At 42.9% G+C, this 16,690-nt stretch overlaps 1 protein-coding gene across 1 annotated transcript in view; it reads left to right on the top strand.

Moving 5' to 3' along the window:
• Positions 1 to 16,690, top strand: part of LOC120790683 (adenylate cyclase type 1-like) — a 48,770-nt gene that overhangs the window by 11,027 nt on the left and 21,053 nt on the right. The window contains exons 4-8 of the mRNA XM_040128470.1: positions 164 to 275; positions 6,906 to 7,033; positions 10,040 to 10,198; positions 11,764 to 11,905; positions 13,342 to 13,497. Of these exons, the coding sequence (XP_039984404.1) occupies positions 164 to 275; positions 6,906 to 7,033; positions 10,040 to 10,198; positions 11,764 to 11,905; positions 13,342 to 13,497 (697 nt within the window). The remainder of the gene's footprint in view (positions 1 to 163; positions 276 to 6,905; positions 7,034 to 10,039; positions 10,199 to 11,763; positions 11,906 to 13,341; positions 13,498 to 16,690) is intronic.

Genomic DNA, 16,690 nt, shown 5'->3' with positions numbered 1-16,690 from the left:
GTCTGTTTCTGTAGATTAATTTTTTTTTTTTTTTTATTGTATTGGGAACTGCAGAGCGTTTACTTCCTGGAGGATGTGCGGAACAACGCGAACCCAAATCAGCTGTCATGAGTTGAGTTCTTCACCTTAGCTTAAAATCTCTTTTTTCTTTCTCTCCTGACAGCATCCTGTTTGCGGACATTGTGGGTTTCACCAGCTTGGCCTCTCAGTGTACAGCTCAGGAACTGGTCAAGCTGCTCAACGAACTCTTTGGGAAGTTCGATGAACTGGCTACAGTGAGTGCTCTTACCTTCCCCACGGTTGCTTTGTGATGAAAATGATCAAAATGAATAACACAGTATCGTCAATGTGCAACAAAATCACTACGTAAGTCAGAACACGGACGTCCAGGTTAAAGTCTTTCCATAGCGTGCGACCGATGGATCTCCCATTATTTATAGGAGATTATTTAAACACATACTCAGATGGTTTGACATATCACACAGTTACCATGTCTCATCTCAACAGGCACAGTATACTGTACACACCATATTCTTAGATATTCTCATCATTCATTACAAACTCTTAAGTTTGATGTCATATTCTTAGTCTTTTAAGCGGTTTCTTAAAAAATCTTTTTGGCCTCTTGGGGGCAGCGGAACAAGCTGTAAATACATTTAACACTGACGTATCATCAACTTATAAAGTTTATAAGCAAGCAATTGCTTATTTACACATTCAGGAGACACACTGACCGTAACATTCATTTGGAGTCATGTTTCTTATATTCACTTTCCTTTTAGCTCCGTTTTGGTCTCTACCAACTCTTTCCTGAGGGGAAATATTAGGCTATTTAGCTGCTAAATGCTCCACCGTGTTCACCAGCTGGTCTCTAACTGAATCTTTCTGCTGTTTGGTTGCCCAGCAGGCAGGGTACAGTGGCTTTTTACAGCTTTTTCTCTGAAAACAGCCACCTGCTGCGGCTGAAAACAACACCGTGCACAGCACAATCCCCTGTCGCAAAAATCCCACCTTTAGCTTCTAAATGTGTAACGTCAAAAAAGCTTGCAATCAGATACAAAAAAATCAAATTAGTAAATAAGTAGATAAGTAAATTTAAGACTCTTTAATACATTCTAAGGCTTTTTTTTTTTTTTTTTTTAGGAAACCAAATTCTGTTGGGTCTTTTAAAGACTTTTCAAGACCTTGGGTCAGACAGATAAACAATGAGCTGAAACTCACTATAAAGCTCTGTGAAGCTGAAGGGAGCTGCAGATTCAGCTGATAATTCTCTGTAGGTTCATCGCTATGTGTGACCACTTCTGATATGTTGGTTTTACATTTGATACACTGTTATTAGAAAAATGTTGATTACAGCCTCTTGATCATTCTCAGATTTAAATAGATTTTTTGGAATAAGCTGTAAACAAACCAGCGACACATTATGGCCTTATAAAGTTGATGTGGTTAGCGTATTAGCAAATAGCCTAAATCTAACTATATATTACCTATATCTGGCTCCTTAGCTACTATCGGCTAAAAGAAGCTAAAATGCTCAGTGGAGCTGAGAGGAACTGCTGAGCTGGATGATAATTCTCTGTGGCTCCATCACAAAGAGCTTCCACATTACACTTAGTATTGTTTTTACGAAATATTGATTATACCAGCTTTAAATGTGGGTATTAAAGGATTATAACCAGTATTTCACATGAGCCGCACATTTTAAAGTTGAAAAAAAAAAATCTCTGCTCTCTGGTGGACAAACGATGTAGTGATAACAATGTTTCTAAACTACCTAAAACACATCATTGCCATTACTGCAATTTCTCATTACTTATCAGCTGACGAATACGTTGGTACTGATATATGATAAGCTAAAGTGGGCCAGTAATATTGGCCCTGCGGATGTATCGATTGAGCTCTAGCGTATTCAGTTTTGCCTCCAGAGATAAGTGAGGTAAGTTGAGATAAGTGAACAGGATGGTGCAAGTAATTAAATTTAAAATGATAGCCTGTGTTATGAAGTAATGTCCCCGAGCCGTCACAGTCAGCCAACAGTGAGGGAGGCAGGCTGGCTGCAAGAGACCGCAAACAGTTGGTGAGCTCCTGTTTCAGCCTGTTGTTCCTCCAGCAACACAAAAAGCCTCCAAGAATACGAAATGTATTATTTAGTCCTGGAGCTCATTTATTATGCCAAGCCATGTATCGATCCGAGAATGAAAGTGAGGATGGAGAGGCCGACTGACATAAAGGAAGAGGAGGAGGAGATGAAGGTCAAGAACGAGAAGGAACTGGAAGGGTGAGAGAGGGAGAGATGAGTGAACCGATTTTTAAAGACATAGGGGAGATAAGGGCTGAGGAGGTGGAGTGTTTGTGTGTGTGTGTGGGTGTGTGTGAGCTCCTGTGGGTGTGTGTGTGTACGTGTGTGTGGTTGTGTGTGTGTGTGTGTGTATGGCACTACTTGGTCTGTATTGTAGCATAACGTGTAGGAAGCCTGTGTGGCATTGCTCTCTGAAGTGTAAGATAGTGTGAGATCTGTTAAAGAAAGGTGAGACTGAGGTTATCTGCCGCCAGACTACTGTAATCATATTAGTACTGCATGAGCCACACACACACACACACACACACACACACACACACAGGCTTGACACACACAACACACACACACACACACACACACACACACACACACACACAAACTGTACCTCCGTTACCATCAGGTAACAAAGAGAGGATGGAGTCACTACCACAGTTAAAATTACCCGCTTGGTGCAGCTGTCAGAAATAATAATTGACAAAGTAATCTTAACTCAAGGTCCGCTTACAGGCTTCCGGGGGGCTTTCAACCAAATCACACGCTCTTCATTGGGAGATGGAGACAGCTTGGTTAGTCTAAGTGTGTAACTTTGGTCACATGGAAACAGGTGGCTGTGTGTTTTCAGGTGAAAAACGACACGCCCCCCCTTCTCTGGGCAAACTCAATCCAATTATGAAGACTGCGAGATGTGGTTGAAAGCGCCAGAAAAAAGCAAGTAATTAGACCTTGAGTTAAGATTGTTCTGTCAAACTCTGGAACACTGAATGAAACTTGAGCGTCACCATCCAAGAGAATTCCTACTAACACTGCAGCTCCACGGAGCCTTTTAGCCTCTTTTAGCCTCACTGTTTTGGTTTGACAGCAGATTCGGTTCAGTCTCACCGTTTTTCATCAACCTTGTCTCCGACAGCAGCAGGCAGCTGTTTTCAGACACATACAGATAGAGACCAGCCGGTGAAGGAAGAGGAGCATTTGGCAGCTCAGGAGTCAGAAATTTCTGGCGTTGTCGGAGACCAAACCAGAGCTGGAAGGGGGAGATTATGCGACTTACGTTCATCAGATGGACACAAACATGACTCTGCGTGAATGCTGCAGTTGCTCCGTGTCTGCTGTATGCGAATACAGGCTAACTGTTTGCCAACACGTTAGCCGTAACAACTTGGAGGTGACTGTGTATCCGTCAGCTTGTTTTTCTGTGGCCAAAAATGGATTAATGCAGCTTTAAAAACGACCAAACTTGGGGCCTTTTTTCACTCTTAAAATTACCTCATATTTTCACATGAGTTTTAGGTTGTTCTTTCTTTTAGAACTTTGATCATTATTTTACGTTTTTTAATGATTACACATGTACTTCGTAAACGAAGAGTTTTCCAATCATATATAAAACTCAATCTTGTCCAGAGTGTCAGTTACACCACATTCGCACTTAACCCCCCAGTGTGCCACCTCGTCTTCTCCCAGGCCCGGTGATCTCTTCACACATTTTACTCTTGCTTTACACAGGCACGCGCATAAACACACACACACACACACACGCACGCACGCGCGCACACAAAAGTCACATGATCAGCAGGATTATCCCTCTTGAGTTCATTCTGCATCTCAGCAATCAGTCACGGCTTAACGCGGGAAGAGGGAGACGGAGGGAGAGAGAGAGCAAGATACGAGGTGATATGTGGCTTGCTATCAGTGCCCCGGCGCTCAGTAAGCCATTATATGGAAATCTTGTGATGTGGATATATTGTGTGCGCGTGTGTGTGTGTGCATGCGTGTAGCTGCAGCTGCATTCTAATTGAGATTTATGCCCTGTCGTGTCCGCGAGGGAAAAATTCACTTTGAAACTGGCCCTGTCACAGCTGCTGGGCCCGTCCGACTGCCGTATGCTGCAACAACACGTTTATTCCCACAACAGACACGTGGCCCCTAACTTAACCCCGACCTTCACCTAACTGTAATGGAGACAGAAAGGAATCAATCCGCAGTGGGGACACAGATTTTGCCGCCAATTAGACAAACTGTCCCCAGTCAGCTGGTTTGAAATCTCAAGCTTGTCTCCAAAGGCAAACACGGATACCTTTCTCTAGAGCCATGGCTTGCTGTCAGCTGATATTTTTCTCTCTCACACGCACACACACACACACTCTCTCCTTTTCTGTTCCTAGCGCTGGGATAATCATCCACGTTCTGAATTCTCATATCCTCCCACGCCAGAATCTTTCTGCTCCCGTGAGCAGAAAACCAGAGCACCCCGTCTCCTCTCTTCTCATCTCCGCCTCTTAGCCTGCAGTTGTCGTGAATCCTCTGTATGTTTGTGTTTTTTGTCGCTCAGAGGCTGCCTGCAGGCCAGGCTTTGTATCGTCTACCGTTACGATTTTCTGATGACTGTGTGTGGTACAGTGCCAAAATGGAAACCCTGTGTGTGTGTGTGAGCGCGACTAAACCGGAGTACCTGTACAGTATGTTTGCATGTAACCACGCAGCTGTCTTTCTGCTTTTCTGCAGGCATATGAGTTTGTGTGTCCCTGTGTTGTAAAGGTGTGTGTGTGTGTGTGTGTGTGTGTGTGTGTGTGTGTGTGTGTGTGTGTGCGTGTCATCGTCGCTGAGTTTGTGCACAATGTGCACTGTGACAAATAGCTGATCTGTCTGGGAATGTGTGGGCGGGATTCTACTTCAAGAGCATGTCGGAGCAATTAGAGTTGTGCTCAACTACAAACACACACACACACACACACACAGGGGTTGCACAAGCGCGCGCATCTGATTTACATGAGCGGAGGTGCAGCTACAGAATCCATGCAGTTTTTGTGCATTCGGATCTCAGCGGAGTCATAGTGCGTTCTCTCTTAACGCAAAGTGTCAACAACTTCCAGCTGTTAAAGACAGGGATGGTCTAGGGATGAACGTCAGGATTTGGTTCCCACAGTGTTTTCAGTGAGACTGTAAACAATTTTTCTTCTTTCTCAAGAGAAACTATTTAGAGTCATCAAGTTTTACTTTTTATCAGCAGAGAAAAAGGTTTTTTGTTTTTTTTTATAGCATTGGTGCAGTCATTGTTAGTCGAGAAGCATTAAAACTGAAATGGTACAATCTGTGATCTATGATGGGGCATGGGACACTTTCTTATTAAGAATTTTCTTTAATTAAAGAATGATATTTTAAAAAATTGATTATTTTTAGAAAAAGTACAGTGTTATGTCACTTTCCATTTTCATTTTTTTTTTCCAACAGTGGTCCAAATGCACTATCAAAGCTATCACACCCATAATAGATTGTCTCTTAGTACACATGCTAATGTTAAACAGCTGCAGTATCCTGCAAAGGTTTTAGGCTCTTCAGATGTTTAGATTCTCGGCGTCAGATCGGTCCCAGATTCATTCTGCGGCGTGAGACAACGAGCCCAAACATACGGCCAGAGTCACAAAGAGCTGTCTTCAGAGGCAAGAAGATCAAGGAGTCCTGCAGCAGGTGGTCTGGCCCCCACAGAGCCCTGATCTCGGCATCACGGATTCAGTCTGGGACCACGTGAAGGGACAGGAGACACCGAGACAGACTGAATCCACAGAAGACCCGGCGGGTTCTCCGAGATGCTGGAACAAACCTACCTGCCGAGAACCTTGAAAAACTGTGTGCGGGTGGACTGGGGAGTACTGGGGCTGTTTTAAAGTGAAAGGGGGGGGTCACAGCAAATACCGATCTGATTTAGTTTTTTTCTGTTTACCGCACCTTGTATGAAGTTAACTGCTGAATAACAGCTTTTCATGGCATTGGTTTTGAGAGCATCTTCACTTAACAGCATTTCTTCACAAGTGCCTGAAACCTTTTCACAGGACTGTATATAAACCGCAAACTCTAAGTTATTTGTGCTGTTTAAAGGAATAATTCAACATTTTGACACGGCTCAACACTTCTGCGCTACTTCTCGGCCAGTTGCAGCGACTCACCTGGGGTCATGTTGTCTTTACGAGGTTGCCGGGCAACCAGAGGAAATACTCATACACACAACCCCCTGTAAAACCACAACTTGGTGCTTTTACACTGCGGTTTTTGTACGGGTTAAATAAACAGGATATGACGTGTTCATTTGTGAGGTTTAAAGGTGCAAGCAGGAGGATTTTGCTAATTTTGCACAAAGCCAGGTTACCTGTTTCCTCCCGTTTCCTAAGCTAAGCTAACTGGCTGCTTGTGTTTTCAGTATCAGTTTCAAACACGAAAGAGCCTGTTCTTCATTCCCTTTGCATCATAGCAGAGTCTGTTATTTTTTGTACCAGGACACATAGGAGTGCATTATTGTGCCTACACCATATATGCCACGTATCACAAAAGGCAAAAAAAAGAGAGGCAGTGTTCGATTTGTTGTCCATTTTTTAAATTGTATTTCTAGTTATTTAACCCATGGTTTCGTCTGTTTCAGAGGTGAGACTCAAAAAGAGCAGATGTATTGTTGCTAATCCTAAAGGAGAATTTTCTCATGGTATAATAGCCTATATACCTAAAACTAATCACCGGCCTTTAGACTCTGAGAATTTTCTTCACTATTGTTTTACAAAACGATTCAGAACCAAAACGCGACGGCAGTCAGACGTCTGTCGGTCTCTCTGTGTTTCTGCAGGAGAATCACTGCAGGCGAATAAAGATCCTGGGGGACTGTTACTACTGCGTGTCGGGACTGACCCAGCCCAAGGCAGACCATGCCCACTGCTGTGTGGAGATGGGCCTGGACATGATTGACACGATCGCGTGAGTCTCTCTCTCTCACACACACACACACACACACACACACACACACACACACACACACACACAACCATACACCTACAGCTTCTCCATAACATGCATCTGTATCCCCACATGTATGTACAGGTCAACACAAGGGGTTTAATTTTATCTGCATGAAGAGAGTGGATTGAAGACTCATTTCAAGACTCGTGTGAAGTGAAGGGATTTGTTGTTTGTTATTTATTAAAACCGGATAAACTTACACTGTTACTGATTAATAACAGAACTGATAGGCTTTCACTTTGCTAAAGCTGCTGTCACCTCCAACAAAGATATCATGTTTTCTGACCTATATGTTTGTCTGCTAGGACGCTGAATATCAGATTTAATGTGCTGCAGCGGCTCCCACATGGTAACAGTCATGTCGTACTCACCACTCTGCTGCGCCAAGTTTCTCTTTTCATCCCCCCGTTTTTTCTGATCCTTTTTACTTTGCTGTTTTTTTGGGGGTTTTATTTTTTTATTTTTATTGCTGTTAAGCTACTGTCACTGAAACTCAACACTTAAAAACCTGTCAAGAATAGTACAGATTATGCCAGTTGAGCAGCTGGAAGACTTTTTTATGTAAAACATAAAAAGTTGTGTTCCATTAACAGTGGCTTAACCCAAAATGGCAAAAAAACGCAATTGGAAGCAAGACAGTGAATGAAAACAGTATTTATGATAAAACGAAAAAGAAAATTTTTTTGAGGTAGAGATGCACAGTTTACTGAATTTATCAAGACAACAGATAAACATGCAGGGAGTTTTAAATTAGCATTAAACAGGAATTTGGAATAAAAAAGGTCTCTATTATGAAGCTGTTCCAAATAAATTCCCGGTTCTCTCTGCCACCGACGTAAATAAAGGCCACTATTTCAGCAATCATGGTGCGGTATTTGGATGAGCCTGAAAACAATCATTAATCTGTTCCTATTAAAATAAATAGGACTTCGAGTGCTTTCTAGATCTACATCAAACACCGTATGTTTTCAGCTTTTTAGAGAGATTTGGATCAGCTTAAACTACACGGAGGGCTCGCTGGTCACTTGACAGATTGTCTCTGCATCTCCAAGCTTCCTCTCGCACTGTCACAGAGTTGAAAATCATCATTAATGCAAAACACATGTGGTAGTGATACGTGATGCGGGAGGAGTTTAGCGGCAAAAAACACTCACTGAATTGAATTTGTCTCACTTTGCAGAATCTGGTATCCTGCAAAGTGAGACAAATTCAATTTGTGACATATTTACAATATAAAAGACACTTGGTGGCACGAATGCGCATCCCCCACCCCTACTCCTACCCCCACCAGCATGTTGACACATACACAGAGAGCCTTTACCTCATTTCCTTGTGTGAGCACTCATCTGTCATGTTCTTTCCCTGCTGCTCGCTCTGAGTGGATGGATGCCGCTGTAGGAGTCCTTTATCTCGGAGGACAGGTGCTGCCATACACACCCGTCCCTCCGTGTGCGCGTGCGTGTCTGCGCGTTCAGCATCCCTCCTTCAGCCTGATGGACAGACCGCATTTTCTTTTCTCGCCGCCCTGTAAACACACACAAAAAAACACACACTTTGTCAGCCCTCCACCGCTCTCTTTTACCTTCCGCGGCTCCGTCTGTGACTCTGTGTCTCGCCTGGAGTGGCTGAGCTCCCGCTGGTGACGAGGAGCTCTGTGTAGCGATTTACTGGAGAGGAGAGGCTTTGGCAGAGGCCTGCTTTATCTCCTGTGCACCACAACACGGCAATGTGAAGGTGGTCTGTGCCTGTACGTGCATAAGTCTGCACACACGTGAACATAGACACAGGCGTGCACACACTCCCGAATGTTTTTTAATTGAGTTTTTTATATTGGACTGGAAGAAAGTTGCAGTGTTTCTTTCTACCACTACATAGGCAAGACAGCGAGCCAGCAGATCTGCCACGCCGACTAAAAGAATTGTATTTATTTTGGTCAAAATCGAGAGCTTTTCTCCCACATAGTTCAAAAGAGTTCTAGGCCTTTTGAAGAAGAAAGAGGAATCGGAAAGTACTTAGAGAGTGCATGTCTCCACCGAGGCGTTGCAAAAAAAAACACATTTTGCAATTTGTAATATGAATGGATCCGGTTCAGCATCAAAAGAGAGCGTGGTGATATCCGGTTCTTTGCATAAAAAATGCCCAAAAAGCACAAGCAAGTTACGTAGTTCGTGAGAAAAGAATAACGGTACTAAGAGTCTACAGCCCTGCCATTAACTCTTTGAGGGTCACTTGGGTACAGCGGTGATTTCCGCTAAATGCTAACATCAGCGTGCTAACAAGCTCACAGCGACAATGTTTACACGCTGATGTTTAGCAGGTTTAATGTTAGTTTAGCGTGTTAGCATGCTAACATTTCCTAATTAGCATTAAACGCAAAGAGAGGCTGAATCTGACGGGACTAACTAAAAATTTGACCTGATGATGGCGCTAGATCCAAAGTCAGAGGATCACTAAAGTTATTGCAGTTTATCCTGATGGGGACGGGAGTGTCATGGCAATCCATCCAACTGTTGTCAAGACGTTTCGCTGACAACCACAAAATGTTGGACGCCACAGTGGCAGGGTGATCACAACGTTATAGGATTGATCCTTCGGGGACCAAGAATGTCTGAGCCAAACTTCACGGCAATTCACACCAAAGTTGGGGAGAGGTTTTCTAAAGTGGAGGACTGGTTGACAGACCGGCATTGGCATCCATACAGCCGCACTACTAGCGTGGCTAAAAGGAATCCTTTAAGAAGTACTTTGATACACACCTAGATCCAGATCTGCACCCTAAAACGAATCACTTTTTCCTGGTCTATGGCCTAACCTTTTATCAGATTTGATTGAACTCTCTGAAATCTTTTATCGAAACAAATGACAAACAGATGTGATCATGACCTCCTCGGTGGACGTTGAATTTTTCTCGATTTTGTATCAGCAGTTAGTGATTAGCCCTGCATGCCCTTCTCCTCCCCGCAGGTCAGTGGTGGAGGCGACAGAGGTGGATCTGAACATGCGCGTCGGTCTGCACACGGGACGGGTGCTGTGTGGCGTGCTGGGCCTCAGGAAATGGCAATATGACGTCTGGTCAAACGATGTCACACTGGCGAACGTGATGGAGGCCGGAGGGCTGCCGGGGTCAGTACTGACTGTTGCACACGCTGAAACTGGTCACAGTACGAGCAGAACACACGCGCTCAGGCACACGGTATCCCGGCAACAGAGACAGAATAAGGTTTTATGATGTTATGCATCAAATCATAGCATAAACAGATGGGGAAATGCACTCTTTCTGCAGATGCACGGTAGGTACACTACACATATTTTCATAGACTTGTCCAATGTCCAGCATAAAGGATATTTTTTGACGTTATTTTGTGTTTGGTGCCGTCCTGTAAAAACCACATATCCTCTTTATCCAGATCATATAATGGGTTTAGTTTAAGAAGAAGGAGAATGAGATTGTTCTCAATCCATGAATCATTCAGTTTATCTGCAGAAGTACAAACATACATAACAAATCCAATTAAAAGACAAAAATAACAACTTTATTGAATTTAGCCAAATGACAAGTATCGTCTCGTTAACAACAGACATATTTTTGAAAAACTATTAAAAACTAAAAATGTGCGCTACATTCATAATTATGACATAGCATCTCAATTGCAAGGAAAAAATCTAATAATTACAAGATCTGTATCTCGCAATTATTAGATACAGATCTTACAGAGTTAAACATGATTATCTAAAATGTTGTATTCACAAATCTCTTTGTTATTATGAGACACAGATCTTGGCGAATCACGTCAGCTCAGTTTTCTTTATACAGCCCAATATCACAAATCACAAATACACCTCAGGGGTCTTTACAATCTGTGCAGCATACAACACCCTGTATCCATAAACCCCCACCAATCAGATAAGGAACCCTCCCACACACACACACACACACACACAATTTTTAATTGGGAAAAGATGGAATAAGCCTCAGGAAGAGCAACGGCGGAGGGATGTCAGAATTACAGTATGGACAATCGGGATGACAACATCGTGGGTTTTTTCTGCTGTTGTCGTCGTCGTGTTTCCCTCCTTCAAATCCTCCAGGTCGTAATGATTCGCCAAATCCGACCCTTTATTCTTGAGCGCTGTGACCTGTGTCTACAAACAACGAGGGCAATACTTGTTCGTAGGATCAGTTCATTGCTGGTTTCCATGCAATTTATCATTAATAAAAGTTAAATTGGTGTCATCCTTTAGGAAGTCACCTTGTCTCATACTTGGTTTTTAAAAAAAGTCATCGGGATGAAATGATTTCTCTTCGACGCTTTCAGTTTCACAAGTTTCCCTAAAAAGAACAGTAACAGCAGCTAAAAATAAGGCAGACCACCAACATTAAATTAATGCCACTTCATTCAGGAAAGCTCATCTACAGTAACAAGCTGATTTGCATTTAGAAAGCAGTGAAATGAGGTCACCTCGTTGGCTCCATTTGATCTTGTTTCAAGTGAAGTAATAAAATTTTAGGACTCGTTACCAGATTAAATGAGTCGTTAGGAGGAAAATTTCTCGGCAGTGAAGAATTGTGAGCAAGCTGAGGGGCTATTAGGCCGATAAAAATAATGAGGGGGATAACGATTTGAGACCCTAGCGCCTGACTGTTACCACTGACTGCTTTTCGTCCTCTGCTCTGCCTGTGCTCTCAGCAAGGTGCACATCACGAGGACCACCCTGGAGTGTTTGAACGGAGACTACGAGGTGGAACCGGGCTTCGGACACGAGAGACACGCCTTCCTTCAGAAACATCACATAGAGACTTTTTTCATCGTGCCATCACACAGACGCAAAGTACGCCAGGACCACTTCTTTTTTTTTTTTCTTTTTCCCTTTCCCCCGCCAGCGTACGACTCGAGAGGTGACACGTCTGTCAGTGTTGTAATAGTTAATCCGCTAATGCGGAGGGGGAGGTGGGCCGTGTGTAAACCTGGCATACGCAAGGCTAGTAACGCTATCTCACACCAACACGGGCACCAGAGCTGACTGTGTGTGTGTGTGTCTACTCATAGCATTTTAAATCCACAGATAAATGCACTCACACAACCGCACACACACACACACACGCAGACACACAAATAAACACTTGACACATCCCGTTTTTCTAACATCGCACGGTAAACTGTAAATATTCCGCTCAAGCCTCCTTTATTTCCATGAATGAGATGATTCTCCAAAGCATATTAAAATTCATGCTCCCACGTTTTAAGGAACGTCACGTCACCTCTCCTGTCGTGCTTTTTTTCTTTTTCTTTTTCTTTTTTTTCTCCCAACCATTCCTGAGTAATCCAACTTCTCCTCTGGAAGATTATAGGGTAAAAAAAAGAAAAAAAGAAGAGGTCCTAAATTATGAGTTTTAAAGTTTAATTTTAGAAACTTTAAAGTTTTTTAGAAAGGAACTGATTATATACTGAATGATCTAGAAGGCTTCAGAGAGCTGAAATTAATACAAAACCGCCCGGTTGTAGGTTTCATTTGGAACAGACGTTCACGGCTTGTCCCGACTTCAGCACCGTGTAGAGACAGAGTTTCCGCCTCTCGAACTCAAGGGCTCGAGGTTCAAGCACCTCGAGAACAAATGGCTGAATTCCTGTCAGCTTCAGCTGTGGTTTGAGGTTAATGCCGACAAAGCACGTTGCCTTGTTAAATATAGGCCTACGCATGCTAATGTCCCTATTCGCTAATCCCCTTTTCATCTATTTGATTTAGTTTTCGAATTGTCTGATTTGGTGCCTGTATTTTTGGGCAGTGTTTATTGTTTGTCTATGTTATAAAAACTGGAAGAAATGTACAGTGTGTAAAGCAGCGCTCTGGATATGCGTGCAAACTCGCTAAGTGTAGGTATGATGGCAAGCTAACGCCGACTTGATTTCCATAAAGACGCTGAAATTCAGTTCCTGTGAACATAGAGAGGAAGATTCTAGGTCAAAGCAAGTTGGAGAAGATTTAAAGTTCTATTTCTGAGGGAAGTGCACGCGCCCTGATCATGTTTGAGGCTGTTTCGAGGTCAGGAAATGAACACAAAACACCGCCTGGTTGTAGTTTTCAGCCTTGAATGAAGAACTTTTTACATAAGTGAGATTCAAAGAATTCATTTATCACAATTAAAGTCTGTAGGTAGATCATATCTGTTATCAGGAGCAAAATCAAAGCTAAAACGTTGTCTGCACCTGTAAACTGGTTCCTCCTTTCTTTCCCGCCCATCTCATTTTCTCCGCCTTCTTTTCCAGATCTTTCCGGGCCTGATTCTGTCAGACATCAAACCGGCCAAGAGGATGAAGTTCAAGACCGTGTGCTACCTGCTGGTGCAGCTCATGCACTGTAGGAAGATGTTCAAGGCCGAGATCCCCTTCTCCAACGTCATGACCTGTGAGGACGATGACAAGGTGTGTGACATTTGTGTAGCTCTGCAAACTCAGGTTTTTTGAATACAGAAATAGGTCTTTTTTTTTTTTTTTTTTAAATGCCTGCATGCATGTGTGCACCACTAATGTACAGAGTTGATATGAATATTTCTGGGATACATAAAAAAAAAAAAAAAGAAAAAATCCTTTTAATGGGTTTGTATGTCCATTTGTGATGGAGTGAAATCCTGCTTGGATTCCTAATCTGCTACACGCACACACACAGACACACACACACACACGCACACACACACACACACACACACACACACACACACACACACACACACACACACACACACAGACACAATCACAGGCTCTCACACACACATACTCAAACATTAATCTGGATTTCTAGATTTCGCAGCATCATAAGCACCACAGTCTGCCTGCATTACAACTACTTGTTGAAAAGTGAGCCAGTGGAATAGATTACATGAGCAACTTTTCAAGTAGAGTCACTGCTCTTGAGGTCCCAGGGTGTGTGTTTCTCCGTACGTGTATATTTGTGCTGATGTGTCGGTGCCTATGTACGCGCCAGGCGGTGTTTAAATGTGGACGTGAGCGTTGATTTGTGCTGGTTTCGCCCGCTGCTCGTTGCCTTTGTGAGAGTATTTACATTCAAACCTCTATGACGCAGCAGTGAGTCGGCCACAGCGCTGCCGGTTTGTTCCTCGGCTGGTTGGTGTTTGGAGATGGGTGCTGTGGCATCACAGGGTCTAGCAGGCAGAAATAGCCCACTAGCTGTAATCCGCCAGACTGCGTGAGCTCGGCCAGGCATTAGTACTTAATGATTCTGATGAGGTTGCATTATGATTGCTGGTAATCACCCACAGCTTGGTTTCATCTCCTCTAATAGCATTAGCCGCATTGTTGCATGACTATCCAAGTAGCCAAAATCCTAGCATTGTGACACAGAGGAATTTTATAACACAACTACGACACCGCAAAGTGTTTGGGTCAAAGAATATTAAATCTTCTGATAGATGATGAATTAAAAGATTCAGATTTATGATGACCCAGAAGAGCTGCGATTGAATTCGTGTCCAACTGAGCGCCAGTGCTTATTACTCAGTACGAGCACTTTCTAATCCGCAGGAGCCCCGCTGCAAGTGCAGGTAGTCACGGTGTAGTCTTTGTTGGCTTCGAGCAACATAGGCCTGTTGTCGTTGAGGGCAAAAGGGTGCAGCTGTGTGAGGTGAAATCTAGTTCAGTCGGAAAGCTGCTGAATAGGCACCAGCATCTCCTAAAGCCTCCATCCATTAATGTGTTTTACAGATACTGGGCATAAAACATTCGCACATAAATTACTGTGCAAGTATTGCAAGATCATAATTTATACCCTACAAATTCATAATTCTTATGCACAATTTGTGTCCCCAAGCGTGCCATGCAGGTTGGTCCTCCAATCTGGAGGCCACGAGACAATTAACAGGGTGGAAAAACAGCAAAAAATATTCAAGTAAACCAAAATTATATTCATCTTTTCAGATATTCCTCTAATATTTGCCTATTTCTCACGATTTTCATGGAAAATAAAAACATTTTGAAAATAAACTTATACAAATGAAACAAGGAAAAAAAATATTCTTTGCTCGACTTGGTTATAACCCGTAGACGTCCACATCCGGACATGTCCAAAGTGCAGGTTTCTTGACGGCGATCTATTTTATTCTGTCTTGTTACAAACTGCACCAGGAGCCAGCCGAGCCCCGCTAGCATTTTTTCGAGAGAAACACCCGAAGACTTGAAGGCTGAAAAGGAGGGTCATATTACTTGTCAAGATGGGTGTGGAATCTGTAGGAACAGAACAGCGTAGGAGCAGAATTATATTATGATCTTTGTATCTCCTCCAGTGGGACCGAACAATTGAGAGAACCGCCGTTTTCTTAATTTACTTTTGCAGAAGCAGGTGCAAACTTGAGGAATATTTCACACTGTATTTTTTGAACAGTAGCTGTCAAATACTTAAATGGAGAACTGACCCCCTTGTCATGCTGACGGCCCGTTTTATAATACCTACCATTGAGACTGTAAATAAGTACAGTACTGTATACTCCATGTGCTTGCTTTAGGCCTGTTAAAGCATTTAACAGGCCTACAGTATGGAATACAGTATACGATATCCCTGTTGTATACCATGTGGTGATTTCAATTTGAAAGAATAACTAATGAGGTTTTTGGATGGAAATAAGTTGGTTCAGTACCTTATATGTACAGTTTGCTGCATGGACAACTGACTGGTTATTTTCAACCTGGGCCTTACTGTACTTGTTCATGGCATCACGACGACCGAGGTTCGTGAAAAGCATCCACCTAGGATGCACCCACGGAACCTGTGCCATCTCCGTCAAACCCAAAAGGCAATTAAGATGCACAGTGACATTCACACCACACTGGAATCTATGTAGCAGTGCTACGTAGAGCTGCCACCAATAATCACTTTCGTTGGCGTTTAATCTGTTTATTATTTTTTCAATCAACTGAATAATCATTCAGGCTACAAAATGTCAGAAAATAGCGAAAAATGCCTTTTGTAATTTACCGCAGATGTCATTTAAGGATGTCGCCTTGGTTTCACCAACGGTCCAGAGCCAAAAAGTATTCAGTTTACTGTCATGTTCAACAAAGAAAAGCATATAAATACTCGGATTCGAGGAACCGTTAAATGTTTGGTATTTTAGCTTAAAAAAATCATGTCAGCTTTCTGTCGATCGGCCCTTTGATTAAATGACTAAAGTGTAACATTATAACTTTGCCCATGTTAAAGTAATAGGCTAATATTAGCATGGTGACAGTAGCTACTACAATTTACCGCTAACTTGCTAACTATGACCATGTTTACATGCTAACTTTAGCACTGCAACATGCTAACGTGTTGCAGTGGGTAAGTGTTACATCCTGAATGTCAGCACGTTGACATTCAGCAGTTACTGACATGCCCTTTTGACACGCTAACTGCTGGAAACGGTACTCCTAACGCTAACTTGCTAACTATGATCATGTTTACATGCTAACATTAGCACTGCAACATGCTAACGCATTGCAGTGGGTAAGTGTTACATCCTGAATGTCAGCACGTTGACATTCAGCAGTTACTGACATGCCCTTTTGACACGCTAACTGCTGGAAACGGTACTCCTACCGCTAACTTGCTAACTATGATCATGTTTAC

The sequence above is a fragment of the Xiphias gladius genome, chromosome 6, assembly GCF_016859285.1.
Source record: "Xiphias gladius isolate SHS-SW01 ecotype Sanya breed wild chromosome 6, ASM1685928v1, whole genome shotgun sequence".
Taxonomy (NCBI): Eukaryota; Metazoa; Chordata; class Actinopteri; order Istiophoriformes; family Xiphiidae; genus Xiphias; species Xiphias gladius.
This window is presented reverse-complemented; position numbering and strand designations above follow the sequence as displayed.